Raw genomic sequence first — 15,815 nt, forward strand, 5'->3', positions numbered from 1 at the left:
CATGTTGGAGATAGGCGTTTCCTGATTTAGTGAGCATTTAATTCCTTTTATTGTTTTGTGTATGTTTTCTTGGTGATGCTTTTGCTCTCAGAATAAATGTACTTTGCTTTGGAACAGCTGTGCAGTCACTGGTAAACATCCTGTCATTGTCCTGGGAGAAGAAAAGGAGTACTTGTGGCACCTTAGAGACTAACCAATTTATTTGAGCATAAGCTTTCTTGAGCTACAGCTCACTTCATCGGATGCATACTGTGGAAAGTATAGAAGGTCTTTTTATATGTTGCTTTGTGTGTATAAAAAGATCTTCTATACTTTCCACAGTATGCATCTGATGAAGTGAGCTGTAGCTCACGAAAGCTTATGCTCAAATAAATTGGTTAGTCTCTAAGGTGCCACAAGTACTCCTTTTCTTTTTGCGAATACAGACTAACATGGCTGTTACTCTGAAACCTGTCCTGGGAGAGAAAGCAAAGCGCAGGTGCTGGGTGCTAGGCTGACTGGCTTGCTGGGGATATCACAGTGTAAGGCAGGGAGCTGTGTAGCCTTAAAACCCTGGTCAGAAGGGAGTGAGACCTGGGTCCCTATTGAGAGATAGATAGAGGCCTGAGACCTGAGTGGCCACAAGCGGGGAGGGGAGATACAAGTGCAGTTACCCTTGAAACTGTGACAAAATCCAGTCCATTCTCTGTGATGGAAGATTTGAAACCGAGTTGAAGTACATTTGTGGGGGGAGAGGGGAAAAGGAGCAGGGGGAGGCAGAAGTGATATTTAAATGGTATATAAATTAGCCCTTAAGGTAAAAAATACTCTGGCTATGGGAGAATAAAACAAAATAGAAATATCTATTAATGACTAATGGTTTTGTTTTGATCCTTTAATAAGAAGGCTGGGTTGTACATTATCTTACTCTTTCTAAATGTGTTGGTTAATGAATATCAGCTGATGTTCAGTCTTTGGGATGAGATTTAGTTGTTGAAAGATTACAGAGCTGTGATTGAACTGGGTCAGTTCTCTTTGTGACAGTTTAAAAAGGCAGTTACGGGAAAAGCTTTGGGAAAAATCTTTGTCTCAAGATTAGTGTCTGTGGGGTTCTGGGCACTCTGAACTCCCGTTTGAAGGGAATGGGAGCTCAGGGCACTCAGCACCACACAGGGTGGGTGCCCTAGAGAACAATTTGCATTGCTCCTGCACTATTCATTTGATATTTACTGCTGCTGGTGCTGGATTCCCCCTGCCCCGCCATTCTTTGAAAGCGTGTTGTTGAAAACTTTTGTCTCCTGAGCCTAATAGACCCTGCTCATGCTGTTTTTCATATTTTCCCTGAGTGTCATAGTCTTGATCTCTAAAGGGTCTTGGGCTTTTGCTTTCCTGTGAGAACAAGATAATTACTCTCCAGTAGGCAACGTCTGACGTACAGTTTCAGCAAAAACCACTGGGACGCCAGTCACTAGCATGGAACAATATTGTGGGTAAATGAATAAACAGAAGTTTATCATACTTCCTGCACAACAAACTTTTGTTAAAGAGACAGTGAACATGTTTCATCACTAGAGTTGTATAAAATTTACACTTCCACAACAGGCATTATTCAGAACATTTTTTTAAGAGGGTTTTTTTTTTAAGCTGCACTCCTATTTTTTTTTTTTCTTGCTAAAAAGACAGCTGATGGTTTTGTCGTAGTAATCTTGTATTATAGGGGCATTTACTGCATTTTGGCAGACGTTTTATAAGGGGCTTCTGTATACTTTTAAAGAGTGAAAGTGAGTATGATTTTTCATACACAACGCCCACTTACCTTATGGAAGGAAGTAGTGCAGCTAAAAAGTAGCTACATTCCAAAAGGAATTTGCTTATTTCACACTCACCCACAAGATCCTCTGTTGTGATTGTTAGAGCTGCTCCTGTTTGCCCCAGAGGTAGTCGTAGTTTTGACAGGATTTTTTTTCTTTTTTTTCATTTTCTTTATAGCCTATTGCAAGACTGTTGATTAACATAATTTAAACTAGGGCGGAGTAATATATTCAGAACATGTAAATTAGACGTAAACCAGAAATACTGAGAAAATAATACATAATTAAGAATAATAAACACCTATTGTTTATTGCAAGCAGGGCTCAGTCTAAGGGCCGGTCATAGTCATAGCAGAAAAGTTACTCTACTAGCTACGCTGGACAATTTCTCCATCTATATGAGCCCTGAGTGCAGCCAGTGGAGTGTCTCAGGATTGCTGTGTAGCACTGGATTAACTCAAATAATTGTGTGTGTGTGTGTGTGTACGTACACATCTATATCTCTGAATGTATGTGTGTACCTACTTTGTGTGTGTGTATAGGATTAAATGTGTTTGTTTATATATGTGAAAATAATAAAATGTCAGCTATTTAGAATATATCCTAGTAGTATTTGTACTGTCTGCTCTAATACCTCAGATTGGTGAGGGAGGTTAAAAAAGAAGCTTCGTATTTAACTTTTAGTTTCCTCACTGTTGATTCATATCACACATTTCACTGCAGCATGTTGTTTTTTTGTTTGTTTTAATTGTGACTCTCACTTGTAATCAGGCAGTGGCAACCTCTTCAGGAAACTGACCTCTAAATGTAGCAGCTGTAAGCAGTTGGGGGGGCTGCCTTTGATTATCAGGGCTAGTCTACACTGGCAGTGTTAAAGGGCTGCCGCAGCCGTGCTTTAACGTGGCTTGCGTAGTCGCGGCAGAGCGCTGGGAGAGAGCGCTCCCGGCGCTCTAAAACACTCACCTCCACGAGGGGCATGGCTCCCAGCGCTGGGAGCACGGTCTACCCTGGCGCTTTACCGCGCTGAAACTTGCTGCGCTCAGCGGGGTGTTTTTTCACACCCCTGAGCGAGAAAGTGGCAGCACTGTAAAGTGCCAGTGTTGACAAGCCCTAAATCTTGAAGCTGTTGGTTGAGTGAGTATCCACCGCTCTCTGCCAGGTGCGTAGAAGACACCTTTGGAGCCCAAAGACTCATTGATAGAGTCAGTATTCTAGATCTGATAATGAACTTGGTCAGCTTTGTAAGCAGAAGGCAGAACAAAAACCAACACAATACATTTAGGTTTGGAAGAACTTTTCTTCATAATTTTGGCAGATAATATCGATGTTTATTTTAAAGCATTTTTTCCCTATTTTTATGGATTTAAATTTTCACCATTGTTGGAAATTATGGAGGACAATGGTTGGGGGAGGGTGGTGTCAAAAATAATTAATTACATAGATGTTGAGATTCAAATAAAACACAAATTGTCAAAATATTAAATGTAAATATCCTTAAAACAAACTCTGTTAAGTTCTCAGGCAAAGAAAGAAATGTTGCTTATGTGTAAATTTCGATGATCATCGATCGAAATATTTTTTCATCGGTTTGTGAGAGTGTACAGTGGAATTTGTTTACCGGTGGTCCATTAATACAAATCTAATCTTTCCCAGCTTAACTATATTACACTCCTATTTTGTCAATACAATCCAAGTATCTTCCTCCTACAGACACACCCATGCATATCTCAACTCAAATCCTGCTCAGTATTGAGCTCACAAATTCATTTAACCAATCCAAATCAACACATTTTGTACAGGATTTGTCTACACAGCAGCTGGGAAGATGCTTCCCAGCGCAGTTAAACTAACATAGCTCAGCTCTCCTTAAGCTAGTATGCTAAAAATAACAACATGACTGTGGCAGCATGGGCAGCGGCTTGGGTTAGTGGCCCAAGTACAGTCCCACCCACCTCCTGGGTACATGTTCTGGCAGCTAGCCTGTGCCGCCACACTGCTATGTTGAAGGCACTGGTTTGAGCAAAGTTAGCGCGCCTCTAGGAAGCCTGCTTCTGCTGCAGTGTAGACAGGCGTGATCAACAACTGTAGCCTCCTCCCCAGGCTTGATTAATAACCTCAGTTGTTTCCTGGTTTTGTCTACTCCTTTGTGACTTTAACACTCCCATACATGCGAGGGATGGACTGATAACTCTGTAGAATGACCTGTACAAGAACTTCTCACAAGCTTCTGACCACATGCTTTCTCTGCACTTTATTCCTGACTCCAGACACAGCAAGGGGTCGGAGTAACAGCCGTGCTAGTCTGTATTCGCAAAAAGAAAAGGAGTACTTGTGGCACCTTAGAGACTAACCAATTTATCTGAGCATAAGCTTTCGTGAGCTACAGCTCACTTCATCGGATGCATAAAGTGAGCTGTAGCTCACGAAAGCTTATGCTCAAATAAATTGGTTAGTCTCTAAGGTGCCACAAGTACTCCTTTTCTTTTAGCAAGGGGTCGGTTCAGGTTCTCTCCTCATTAAACTTCCAGTTCCACCAAGTTTGTTCAGTGTTTGCGTGACAGGGTCAGGTGGAGCGAATGTGAGGTCACGCACAATTTCACGTGTGACCTCCCCAGGATTTGGGCCTGATGTTCCAGAGGGGAATGGCTAATGGTGTGTACTCCCCGGCTGCCCATCACCCACTCCTTATGGGCTCAGAACATCAAAGGCAACCAGATGCTATACAGCTATTCCCAGCACCAAATACGATGGGATCAGTTTCTGGGGCGTAAAGCATTTGAATCCATGTTGTGAAACTTTTTATGAGTAAGTAAATGCTTATTCTTTCTTTCTTTCTCTGTTTCTTTTCTTGCAGCCAACTGGGTATATGGAAAACTCAGTTTCCTACAGTGCTATTGAAGACGTTCAGCTACTCTCCTGGGAGAATGCCCCTAAGTACTGTTTACAGCTCACAATCCCTGGGGGTACAGTCTTACTGCAGGTACAGTAAACATGAAAGAACAACTCTCTATTAATCACTTGATCCTTGTTTGCCAAGTCTGAGATGTTAGCCCTGATTAGCCAGGCTGACACTGGGCAGATAATTCACTGTGGTCAAGTTGGTTACTTACCAACAGATTTGTGTGAGGTGACACATTCAAAGCCATTCAAGATTGTTTGGGTTGCTGTGCCTGCTATGTTTGTTTTTTTTAAAGTGATAGTGAAGAATGGGAATTGTTGGGCCAAGATGACTTAAACTTGCAGCAGATTTTCTAAACAGGACAGCGCTTTGTGGGAGAATTCATAGATTTTTGAGGCCCAAAGGGTCCAATATAATCTAGTCTGACAACCTGAATAACACAGACTATAGAATTTCACTCTGTAATTCCTGGCCAAGAGCACAGAACTTCCAGTGAAATTTAAATAATATCTTTTATAAAAACATCCACTCTTAATGTAAAGACTTCAGGTGAGATTGAATGCCATTAGATTTTAGAGAAAAAAGCACCTTAGAAGGTTCAACTAATCAGACGGCTCAGTTGTCTGAACTTTCAAGTATCTGTTTGGAAATGGATAATTCCATTACCACCCTGTGGGTAGGTGACCGGGGGTGATGTGGGGCAGAAATGTTTATGTAGTTCTTTAAAATGCTAGGATTTATTTAAAAACAGCCAGCCCTCAAAGACACCTCAACTGCGTGTCTTACTTACTCTTAGAACTTGCTCATAGCATTCTCAGTTTGAAGAAGCAAGTTGGTCACTCCCACACACCACATGATGGAGCAGAAAAAAGAGATTGTGGAGGACAGACACTAATAGACATTTGATAGACATGCATTTCAGATGAGATCTCCAAGAGCTTCAGGGAAACGGCATGGTTCAGTAGATATGGCCCTGACTTTGGAGTCGGGGACCTAGTTTCTTTTCAGAGTTTGGCGACTGACGTGCCGTGTAACTCTGGGTGGGACACGTCCTGAACAGCTGTGTCAGTGGGTGTTCAGCACGTCTGAAAAACAAGCCATTAATCTCTGTGTTTTAGTTCTCGCACCTTGAAATTGGGACTAGGGATGCTCACTTTTTTTTTTAAGCGCTTTGAGATCTCTGGATGAAACGTCTAATGATAAGTGCTATTCATATGAGGATAGTGTCCTTGGGCACGTTTCCCTATGTCTGATTGTTGTGTAACATTCTAATTACCATCACCAGCTGTTTTACAGCTGTGCTGTGGTGTTATATAGTAGATAGTTTCCTGTATTCAGTCCTCCTTAAGCCCTGTTTCTAAACAAGAGGCACCACCTTTATTTCCTTTATTTTTACATTATCCCACACTTCCTCCTGTGTTTGTAAGGTTTTGTAGGATTTCTAAGGTCATTGCAAGTTTAGCTGAGAGCAGAGTGCTCCGCCACATTCCTGAGTTTTGAAACTGCTGTTGATCAAGAAAAGAAAGCTAACTGAAAATCCAACTGTATATGTACTTAAAAAAAAAAAAAAAAAAAATCTTTCAGCAATCATAATTTCAAAACTGCTGACCCTGTTTTCTTCAGATCTCAGTGGTGACTGCAGAATAGATCAAGTTTCAATAATATCTGTTTAGCTGTTGACTCTTACGTGTGCATTGTTTCTTCTGACTGGAATATGTGGACGAGAACGCGTGTTTCACGGATAGAATTCAGAAACGGCTGAGTGATTTCAGCAGAAACTGTGGAGGTAAAAAAAATTGAGTATCTTTGAAATGGAGATAACTCATAAAAAATTTCAGCTCCAAAGGAAATTGTTCTGGTGAAAATGTGAGTAACTGCAGAAGGGTGACTCTAATGGAAGTTGCATTTCTCTCTTTACTATACCACAGCGGCTCCGGAAGCAGTTCAGTAATATACATGAAGATATGAACAGTGCTGCACTGGCAGAACTTGATACCTCTTCTGATTGTGTACTTGTGGCCCTGCTGCTGATCAGCTGTCCATCAGAACCACGAAAGATGATAGATAGCTGTATCTGACATTCCAGTATTTTTAATTGGTCAGATTAAATATTGAAGCATTATCGGGGAAGCTGGTCAATAGTAGACTGCAGTGCAATCTTCATAGGAAGCATTAGGCTCCTTCCTTCTTTGAGGGATAAACAGTTGTGGTTTTTAAGAGAAAATAATCCAGTTGATCATCATCATCTTCCTATGGCTGATGTAGATGTAGCAGAACAATTATAATTTTACATTTAGGTGGCTAAGACAGATAATTGTGCTTGGAGTAGCGGAGTGTATCACTATAATACCTCCATCGTATTTGTGATTAGGACATTGAGTTGTGATATGTTCCACAATCTGTTCTGGGTGACAACAGTTGCACACTAGACAGTTTTTAATTTTCCATTAGTGCATCAGGTACCCGCATCTGACATGTTTTGTGCAGGTGCAGTTTAAGATTGCCCATAAGCTTCGTGGAAGATTGAAGCCAGGGATCTTCTCCGTTGAGTCTTTCACAAGGTGTGTGTTTATGACTTCTTGTGATCTTCATTCGGCTTTCCTCAGGGTTGAGGTAGCATTGACTTGAAGTTGCACCCAGTTGATGCCCATTAACAATCTGAAACTAGGCACTGAAATGAACTGTGTTCTCCATATTCCAGGCTTCTGCAGGAACATGGAACAACAGAGTGACTCTGAGTCTGTTCTGGACACGCTAGATCACACTCCTATTACTCTGGCTGTCTTCTGCAGTTACTTCAGACTGGTCCTTTCATATGCAGAGTGGTTTACCAGTGGCTAAGGATACATCTTATTGCTCAGGCCCTGACGTTAGCCCTTCACTTTGTTCCAGTGCCTGGGGTTTTGGATGGTGTTGAAATGCCATAAAAATATCTTGATGGTGATGATTTTTAACACAGCAAATATACTTTCTGTTCTCAGTAAGAGTCATCCATGGGAACATCTTGGGCCACATCCTCTGCTGGAGTAAACTGTCATGACTCCATTTTAGTTTACACCAGCTGAGGTTCTGGACCGTAGTCTTTGCCTTTACTTATGCATTAGGACTGTGGGCAGAAGGGTTCCGTGTGAGGGGTGAGAGAGATTCCAAAAATGATCCCTGAAATTTGGTTCTAAGTAGACTAACACTTGGAGGTTAGAATTCAACTATCTGAATCTTTCAGGCGGGAACCCCCCCCCCCCCCAACACACAGTTGGCCCCATCTGATCCGCCGCCCAAACAGCCTCATAGCAACTGCTAAGAAAATAAGAAGGTAAGACTGGGACCTGGGGAAGAGTGTGGGAAACTACCTAGGACAGAGAATGTTCCCTGCCTGCCTGTTCCCTGCCTGCCAGCTGTATGAACAATGCAGCCCATGTGTGGTGAACTTTCCAGTGTAGGTTGAGGGTCAGGAACACATGGAATCTGGAACCTGAAGAATCCATTCCAGCACAGTTAATGTACTATTATGTAAGACATGAGCCCTCTGCATTCTACCCCAACTCTAAACGCCAATGATCGGCTAATGCAGGACAGACAGCAGAGGCAAATTCGAGCAAAAAAGGTGGAAACACTTTTAAGATGCGCTTCTGTGCTCCACTCAAATTGAAGAACCTGGAATTATAAATACAAATGTATTTACTGAGCTCTGGAACTCACTTTTCCAAAATTTGTTGCAGTATTTCTAGGTATAAAGTACTTACAAAATTGTAAGAAATGGAATTTCTCTTTTGTCTAATAGCTCTTCTGTTGCTTCATTGTTCAAGGATGTAATGCAAGTGGTTAGGGGGCAGAGAATAACGGAGACTTGTTTAGAGATACATTTTTTTAGAGTAGAAAGGAGCCACTACTGAGGTGACAATATTGTTATTCATTTTTGGTGTTTTTATGTCTAGGTTCTACCTTATAATCCATTAAATAATGAGAAGTAGAAATCTTATTTTTAATGTTACGTAGTTTTACTGTTAATACTGAATTGATGCATGTATAGGTGACAGTGGAAAGCACAAACCTGAAATAACTACTTAATGGCCCAGGCTTTTAGAAATACACACACATAACTGCATGTGCAGAGTTTGCACAGGGTGAAACACTGAGAGCCATGGTGCTTCCAGGCAAAGGTCAGTCACAACCTGGCCTAGTTTTTACTCTGCCTTTTTATGATACCTATCCTCACAACCCCCATTTGAGGCAGGGAAGTTCTGTTATTCCCACTGTACAGATGGGGAACTGAGGTGTGAAGATACTGTGGATGTGGCTACCCTGCCATCCAAGATGGGATGGCAGCTTGGGTAGACCCTTGCTAGCACTGCTAAAAATAGCATTGTAAACATGACAATGGGGGTGCACTAGCCTCCCCAGAACCTCCATGTTGCAGAAGTTTGCACCACACATGTACACTGCTATTTTTCGCCATGTTAGTGCAGATAAAGCTAGCATGTGTATGTCTACCCAAGCTGCGGGCATACCTTGCATTGCTGTGGAGACATTCCCTAAGTGACTGGAAGTCTGGCAGAGCAGAGAGCTGAGCCCTTATCTCCCAAGGCCAGGCTAGCAGCCTAACCACAGAATCTTCCTCATCCAATTAAGTAATAGAATCTATTGGAGAGAAACCCTGCTCAGCTGTGGAGTTGGACAACTTCAGTATTTTCATATGATGCCATAATATTATTTTATTCTTCAACTTCACTTACTGGTGTTAGCATCCATGTCTGTCCTATAATTTGTACTTCATTTTTCTGTTAAATTTAATTTCTGAATCTTTATTCCATAGCATTCTCTTTATAGCCTCCTTTACTGACCTGTTTACTATTACAAATGATAACAAGTTTGAACCCAAAGCGCCCTGTGCAGTGTACAGGGAGTTTGGCAGGCATGGCACATTTTTATATGGAGCAGCCTGCTGTTTGTTATTTTAAAAAACAAATTAATATAATTGTGAGAAATGAACATCTAAAAGTGGGTGCTTTGCATGCACAGTAATTCCTCTGAAAAACTGGTATCATCATATAACCTCACAGGAAATGATGAAGGAATTGAATGAATCTGGGCTTCCATAGTGTTTATATTGGACTACGTTAGCGGGGACTGGATCTGACTCCAGTGTAACTATGGGAAACTGAATATAACTAAATACAAGCTTTCGATAGGTGCTGATCCTGATTGATCCAATGTGACCAGGCCAGAATGCAGTGTATTAATGGATTTCCCATACAGAAAGTTCTATAGGATGCTCACAAATGCACAATAATATTTAAAATAAAATAATAAATATTTAGAGAATCAAGATGCAAAACCTACATTTTAAATAACAATGTCATATCTAAGGAGGAAATCGATGGCAGGAGCAACAAACAATTTAAAGTTTACGTTTGTCCTGTCTCTTTCCCTGTAAAACAGATCATAGTGTCCCCAGGACACATGGATTAAGACTCAGGCTTTGTTGCAGGTGTATGATTCTGACTTGGATGCCGCTAGCTATTTCCCACTGTCAAAGGACTATCAGTACAGATCTGGAAAGAGGAACTCTGGGCTGGATCCTGCTCTGTCTCAGTTAGAAGTTGGAGTAACTCCAGGGTTTAAGTTAAGACGTTTTGGGGTGTGGTATTGGGCTGTAAATACTGAGAGGTGTGATGTACTTAACAACTAGAGCCGGTAAAAAAAAAAAAAAAATTGGTGTAACAGATTTTTCCATTGGGAATTGATCAAAATGAAAATATTTCAGGGCAAATGTATTGATTTTGACAACATTTTCAACAGGAAAATGTCTAAATGAATGATTTCAGTGTTGTAGATGGTTAAAAGTAAATTTAATTTTATATTTACAGGCATTATAATATATTTAATACTTTACATTATAATATTTTGACATTGAAATGTAATGATTTTATATTAATCAATTTTATAAGCATCTGGAGGACAGCAATCTTCAAATGTGTTTAAGGGCTATTCTAGAGAATGTTGATCAATTCTTCTCCATGTCCACTGAAGGCAGGACAAGAAGTAATGGGCTTAATCTGCAGCAAGGGAGATTTAGATTAGATATTAGGAGAAACTTTCTAACTATAAGGACATTTAAGCTCTGGAATAGGCTTCCGGATGTGGAATCTCTGTCATTGGAGGTTTTTAAGAACAGGTTGGACAGTCACCTGTTCGGGATGGTCTAGGTTTACTTGGTTCTGCCTCACCACCGGGCGCAGAGAGGGCTGGAGTAGATGACCTCGGGAGATACCTTCCAGCCCTACATTTCTTTGATTCTATGATATGAAGTTATCAAACCAAAACAGTTCGATAGTTCTGAATTGAATTTTTTTCATTTCATTTTTCAGGAAATTTTGAATTTTTGGCTTTTCCGATTCAGAATGAAAACGAACTTCCAAATGTGGAACAGAAATTTTGGTTTCTGACTGGCTTTAGTAACAAGACATGAGCGTCTAAGGTAGAGGTGGGCAAACTACGGCCTGCGGGCCACATCTGGCCTTGAGCTTGTGACCGGGGAAGCTAGCCCACGGCCCCTCCCGTGCTGTGCCCCCTCCCCGACAGCCTCAGCTCCCCATGCCGCCAGTGCTCTGGGTGGCGGGGCTGTGAGTTCCTGCTGAACAGTGCAGCTGTGAGAGCCACTAGACTGCGCGGCAGTGTGGCTGGCTCCGTCCGGGCAGCACGGCTGCCAGTCCTACTGCTCTGAGCGGCATGGTAAAGGGGTGGTTAAAGCCGGGGGTATGGGGGTGGATAAGGGCAGGGGTTCTTCAGGGGGCAGTCAGAGGACAGGGAATGGGGGGGTTGGATAGGCGTGGGAGTCCCAGGGGGCCTGTCAGGGGGCGGGGGTGTGGATGGGGTCAGGGCATTCAGGGGACAGGGAGCAGGGGGGGTTAGATAGGGGGTGGGGTTTGGGGGGGTGGTTAGGGGCGGGGGGGGTCCCGAGAGGGGCGATCAGGGGACAAGAAGCAGGGGGGGTTGGATGGGTCGGGGGTTCTGAGGGGGGCAGCCAGGGGGCAGGAAGTGGGAGGGGGCGGATAGGGAGCAGGGGCCAGGCTGTTTGGGGAGGCACAACCTTCCCTACCCAGTCCTTCATACAGTTTTGGAATCCCGATGTGGCCCTCAGGCTAAAATGTTTGCCCACCCCAGTCTAAGGTGTGGTACTGGGATGTCCCTCAGGCATTTGTCTGAGTTAGGTACAGTCCACCCAGGGAAGCACTGCATGCTGTGTTAGAGGTTTGAGTCCATGTGCCTATTTGCCTTTGCTGTCTCTTCTTAACCTAGTGGCAGGGTGCTGCACAGTAGTGAGTCAGAAGCGAGAGCCCAGCACGGTCCTTACATAACCTGCTTTTTCCCTATGACAGTATCCCTTTGAAATATTGACCTATCCCAATCCAGTTCAACATGTGGGGCCTGACAAGCTAACAGCTGAGGTAATGCGACAGCTCTCCTGGTAGGAAGCTATTCCTGGTTCAGGGAATGACCCCCCCCTCACTTTGGAGGAAGGGATGTTGCTTCAAGAGCAAACATGGAGTATGATCAAAGTGCCAAAGCTTTTAGATACGTTGGCCTTTCAGGCTCAGTGTTTGCTATATGTGCCCAGTTGTCTGTACTCGGTCTTGCTTTTGAAGTATAGTGTTTGTTTCAGTCCTCACCATTCTTTGTGGGTGTCACTAAAAGTCATTTTCCCAGACGGTCTGGTATGATAATGAGGCGGATGTTTTGTTTGGGTTTTTTTGGCCAGATGTGTCAATTCCCAATTCTAATAAAAAGCACTGAACTCTGACAAACTTGTTCTACTGGGACAGCTGGCAGGTTTTGCAGGACCTGGTGCACGGATTGCAAGCTCTTTGGGGGCAGGGAGCATGAACCAAATTCAGCCGTGGAGGAAGTGGGAGCAGCTCCCCCCCAGCATCAGTCGTAGCAAGGCCCCTTTGTGTTAGGGCAGAATTATGTCTTTCTGCCTTTTGTCTGCAGAGCACAATGCACACTGATGGTCACAAGCACCTGTTCATAATAAAATAACCCAAATGACTTTAATTTACTAAAGTTGCCACAACTTACTAACCATGCTGGCTCACCCCAAACTCCCAGGACTTGTTTGCATTTCTTGGGAGGATCTAATTCCCTTTCCTTTCCATCGCAGGTTACAATTCTGTTTCATTGGGAAGGGTAGTGGAATTTGGTGGTGGCTCAGTTTAAGATCTTGGAGGGTGGGAGAGATGGGGAAGTGAGACAGGGTGATGTTGTACAGACCATTTAACCTCAAATGCAGGCTGTAGTCCACTCTCAGATTTTGCCAGAGCCAAATGAGCTGGAATCTCAGAAACCTTCAGTCCTGGTCTGTGGCTTTTTCAAGTAGGATCCAACTGTGATAAAGAGAGTTCTCCCATCCCTAATGCGCAGTGTTGTTTTATTCTATTCTTGGCAATCAGGTGTTGTCAGAAGGAAAAACAAACAGGAACAGGAAGCCCTGATAAAGACAACGCTCACTGCACATACTCAGCTCCTACTTGCGCTCAGTGTTTTGTCAGGGAGTCCCCAAGGCAAATATTTCCGCTGGATTGGGAATGCCTTTGCCTGTTGTTTCCTTAATCCATATGCTTTTCCTGGTACTTGTTTTTAGTTTAGCAAGCCGATTAGTCCAGATATAATCCTCCCTTTCAAAGTCTGGGTTTTGTTTAGTAGCAAATCCATTCAGTATCCTTAGGGTGATATGGTTGGGATCATGGAAGACCCAGAATTCAGCAGAACCACTGTGGCTCTACTAGGCAGGGAGACTAGGGAGAAGAGGTTCCAGAGCAGTTTACTCCTTGTGTATGTGGGGTTGTTAGTTGGGCAATGGGAATGAAAGAGTCTGGCACCTGGATCTGCAAATGATGTCAGTACACTGCTCACACTTCCTGTGCATGGGGGGAGGAGGCAGGGATTGTATGCAGATTGTAGTAGTGACTGGAGTCTGGTTGTGCTACTTCCCTGCACTCTGACTCTGAATTTTTTACCAGCAAAATCCTCCCGTGTGTTAGGGCGCCAAGCAGTGCGGGGTGGGACACAGTAGAGATGGGGGCAGCGGTGGAATCTGTGCCCTATCGCAGCAGAGACCACTTGATCTGTGTTTTGGCTGACTGCAGCACCTGAAAAACTGGAAGGGAGGATTTTGTTCCCTGGTGAAAGGTCTTTTGACTTGAGTTTTGCATGAAGAACCTGGATTTCATCCCTCCATTGTATTAAAATTGGCTTTTAGTGTGACCATTGGTGCAGAGAAGTCTGCAGTATAGTTATAGTCTTACCAGTTGGAGGAGAGTACAGACAGAATGCAGGAAAACATACAGAGAGAGAGAAATACAGAATAAACTCAGAGCCTGGGAAGAATTACAACAGACCCCAGATCATGAAACCCCACTTTGTATTGCCAGCTGATTTTTTTTTCAGGACTGCTGCTGGCTAGGGAGTTCTTTAAGGATGGCGTACAGAAAGGGCACTATAATAAGGAGAATTGTTATAACATTTTGTTATCTGGACAAGCCATTTCTTGTACCCTTGTGAATAATGCAGAGGTCAGCAGAGTGTGACACTTCAGTGTGAGAAGATAAGTTAATGCAATAGAGCTGTTGGCAAAATGGCATTGATAGATGTTGACTTACATATAGAGAGGAAGATTCTCAGCTGATGTCAGTTGTCATAGCTCCATTGATTTCAGTGTTCTACCTGTTCATCATAATCGTCATAATAAAATAAAATAGTTACAAAGAGTTTCAGATCCTACACAGGTTGCGGCTATGTTTTTAGGGTCTTACATTCACATTTTCCTATTTTCTAAATTGTTTCTCTGTCCTTTTGAGGCTTCAGTCCTGGATGCAATAAGCTCCCAACAACCAGCCCCCCTGCACGAAACCTCACAGAAACTAAGGGGATTCTGCGTGGTCACATGGGACTGATGCACAGAGCTCATTGCTGCATTGGGGCCTAACTGACTGACTATGAAGGGGAAATAGTGCAACCAACTATATGCAAAGTTCTGCTAAACGCACAAACTAACCAAACTAAAAATGAGGGAATTATTCTGTTTCTTTTATCTTTAGTTCATGTTAATCTTAAAGGCTAAATGTGAAAATGGTAGCTAAAACATTGCCGGACAGAAGTGTGGTTCTTCAAAGTTGGTAATGTCCCTTTTTGAATAACTGGTGCAGAATGGCACTGGCTGTACAGATAAGACGAAGATAGTAAGAAAAAATTCCCCAGTGCAGCCAAAATAGCTAATTAAAACATGACTTTTTAAAATAAAGTTTTAAACTCTGTGATGGCTCAATCTCTCCTCTTTATTGTATCCTAAAGCTCAATGGAAGTTATGGATCATATCCTCAGCTCGTGTAAATTGGCCTATGAGCTGATTCACTAAATCAAGGATTTTGTTTTGAGCTAAATCCCAGTCTGGCAAACATGTAAGCATGTGCGTGATTTTACTCATGTGAGTTATCTCACTGAAGTCATGGATGACAAGCTCTTGAAATGGAACTGTGCCGATTTTTACTCACTGGCGATTTGGCCCAAAAATGCGTAAGGAATCTCCTACATAGGTGTCGGCCTTCAACTATTCTTGCTTTAGCTGAGTGTAGAGATCAAAATGAGGTCCATTAAGTGAGAGGAGGGACCTAATAATAATAATAATTAATAATAAACTAATCATAAACTTCAAGGATTTTCAGAATGCTTCAATAACATTAATTAAGCCTCATGATATCCCTGTGAGGTAGAAAACTATTGCTATACCCATTTTACGGATGGCAAACAAAAGCACAGAGGAGGCAAGGACATTGTGCATGTTGCATGCATTTCTCTAAGCAAAAGCAATTAAAAATCAATAACTTAATGGTTGAAGATACATGCTGATGTCATTCTGGACCAGAGCAAACCTGACTTAGATATTCAGTGGAACCATAGCCTCAAAGCTTTCAGGTGATGGAAATACACTTTTGGGGACTGATTTTTCTCAGCTACAGAGACCACATGCACAAACACTTACTGCGACTGTTCACACACAGAAGGTATTTGCACAGGCAAATAACTAGATAAACACCTGAGTCATAAAAGATATTGCTGTTAACTCTGTG

The 15,815-nt window shown here is 42.6% G+C and overlaps 1 protein-coding gene across 4 annotated transcripts in view; it reads left to right on the forward strand.

Annotated features, from left to right (window-relative positions):
- Nucleotides 1-15,815, forward strand: part of CMIP (c-Maf inducing protein) — a 168,413-nt gene that overhangs the window by 83,373 nt on the left and 69,225 nt on the right. For all 4 annotated transcript variants that reach the window (XM_077831130.1, XM_077831131.1, XM_077831132.1 and 1 more), the window contains exon 2: nucleotides 4,645-4,770. In XM_077831130.1, the coding sequence (XP_077687256.1) occupies nucleotides 4,645-4,770 (126 nt within the window). The remainder of the gene's footprint in view (nucleotides 1-4,644; nucleotides 4,771-15,815) is intronic.

The sequence above is a fragment of the Eretmochelys imbricata genome, chromosome 12 (genome assembly GCF_965152235.1).
Source record: "Eretmochelys imbricata isolate rEreImb1 chromosome 12, rEreImb1.hap1, whole genome shotgun sequence".
In the NCBI taxonomy this organism is placed as follows: Eukaryota; Metazoa; Chordata; order Testudines; family Cheloniidae; genus Eretmochelys; species Eretmochelys imbricata.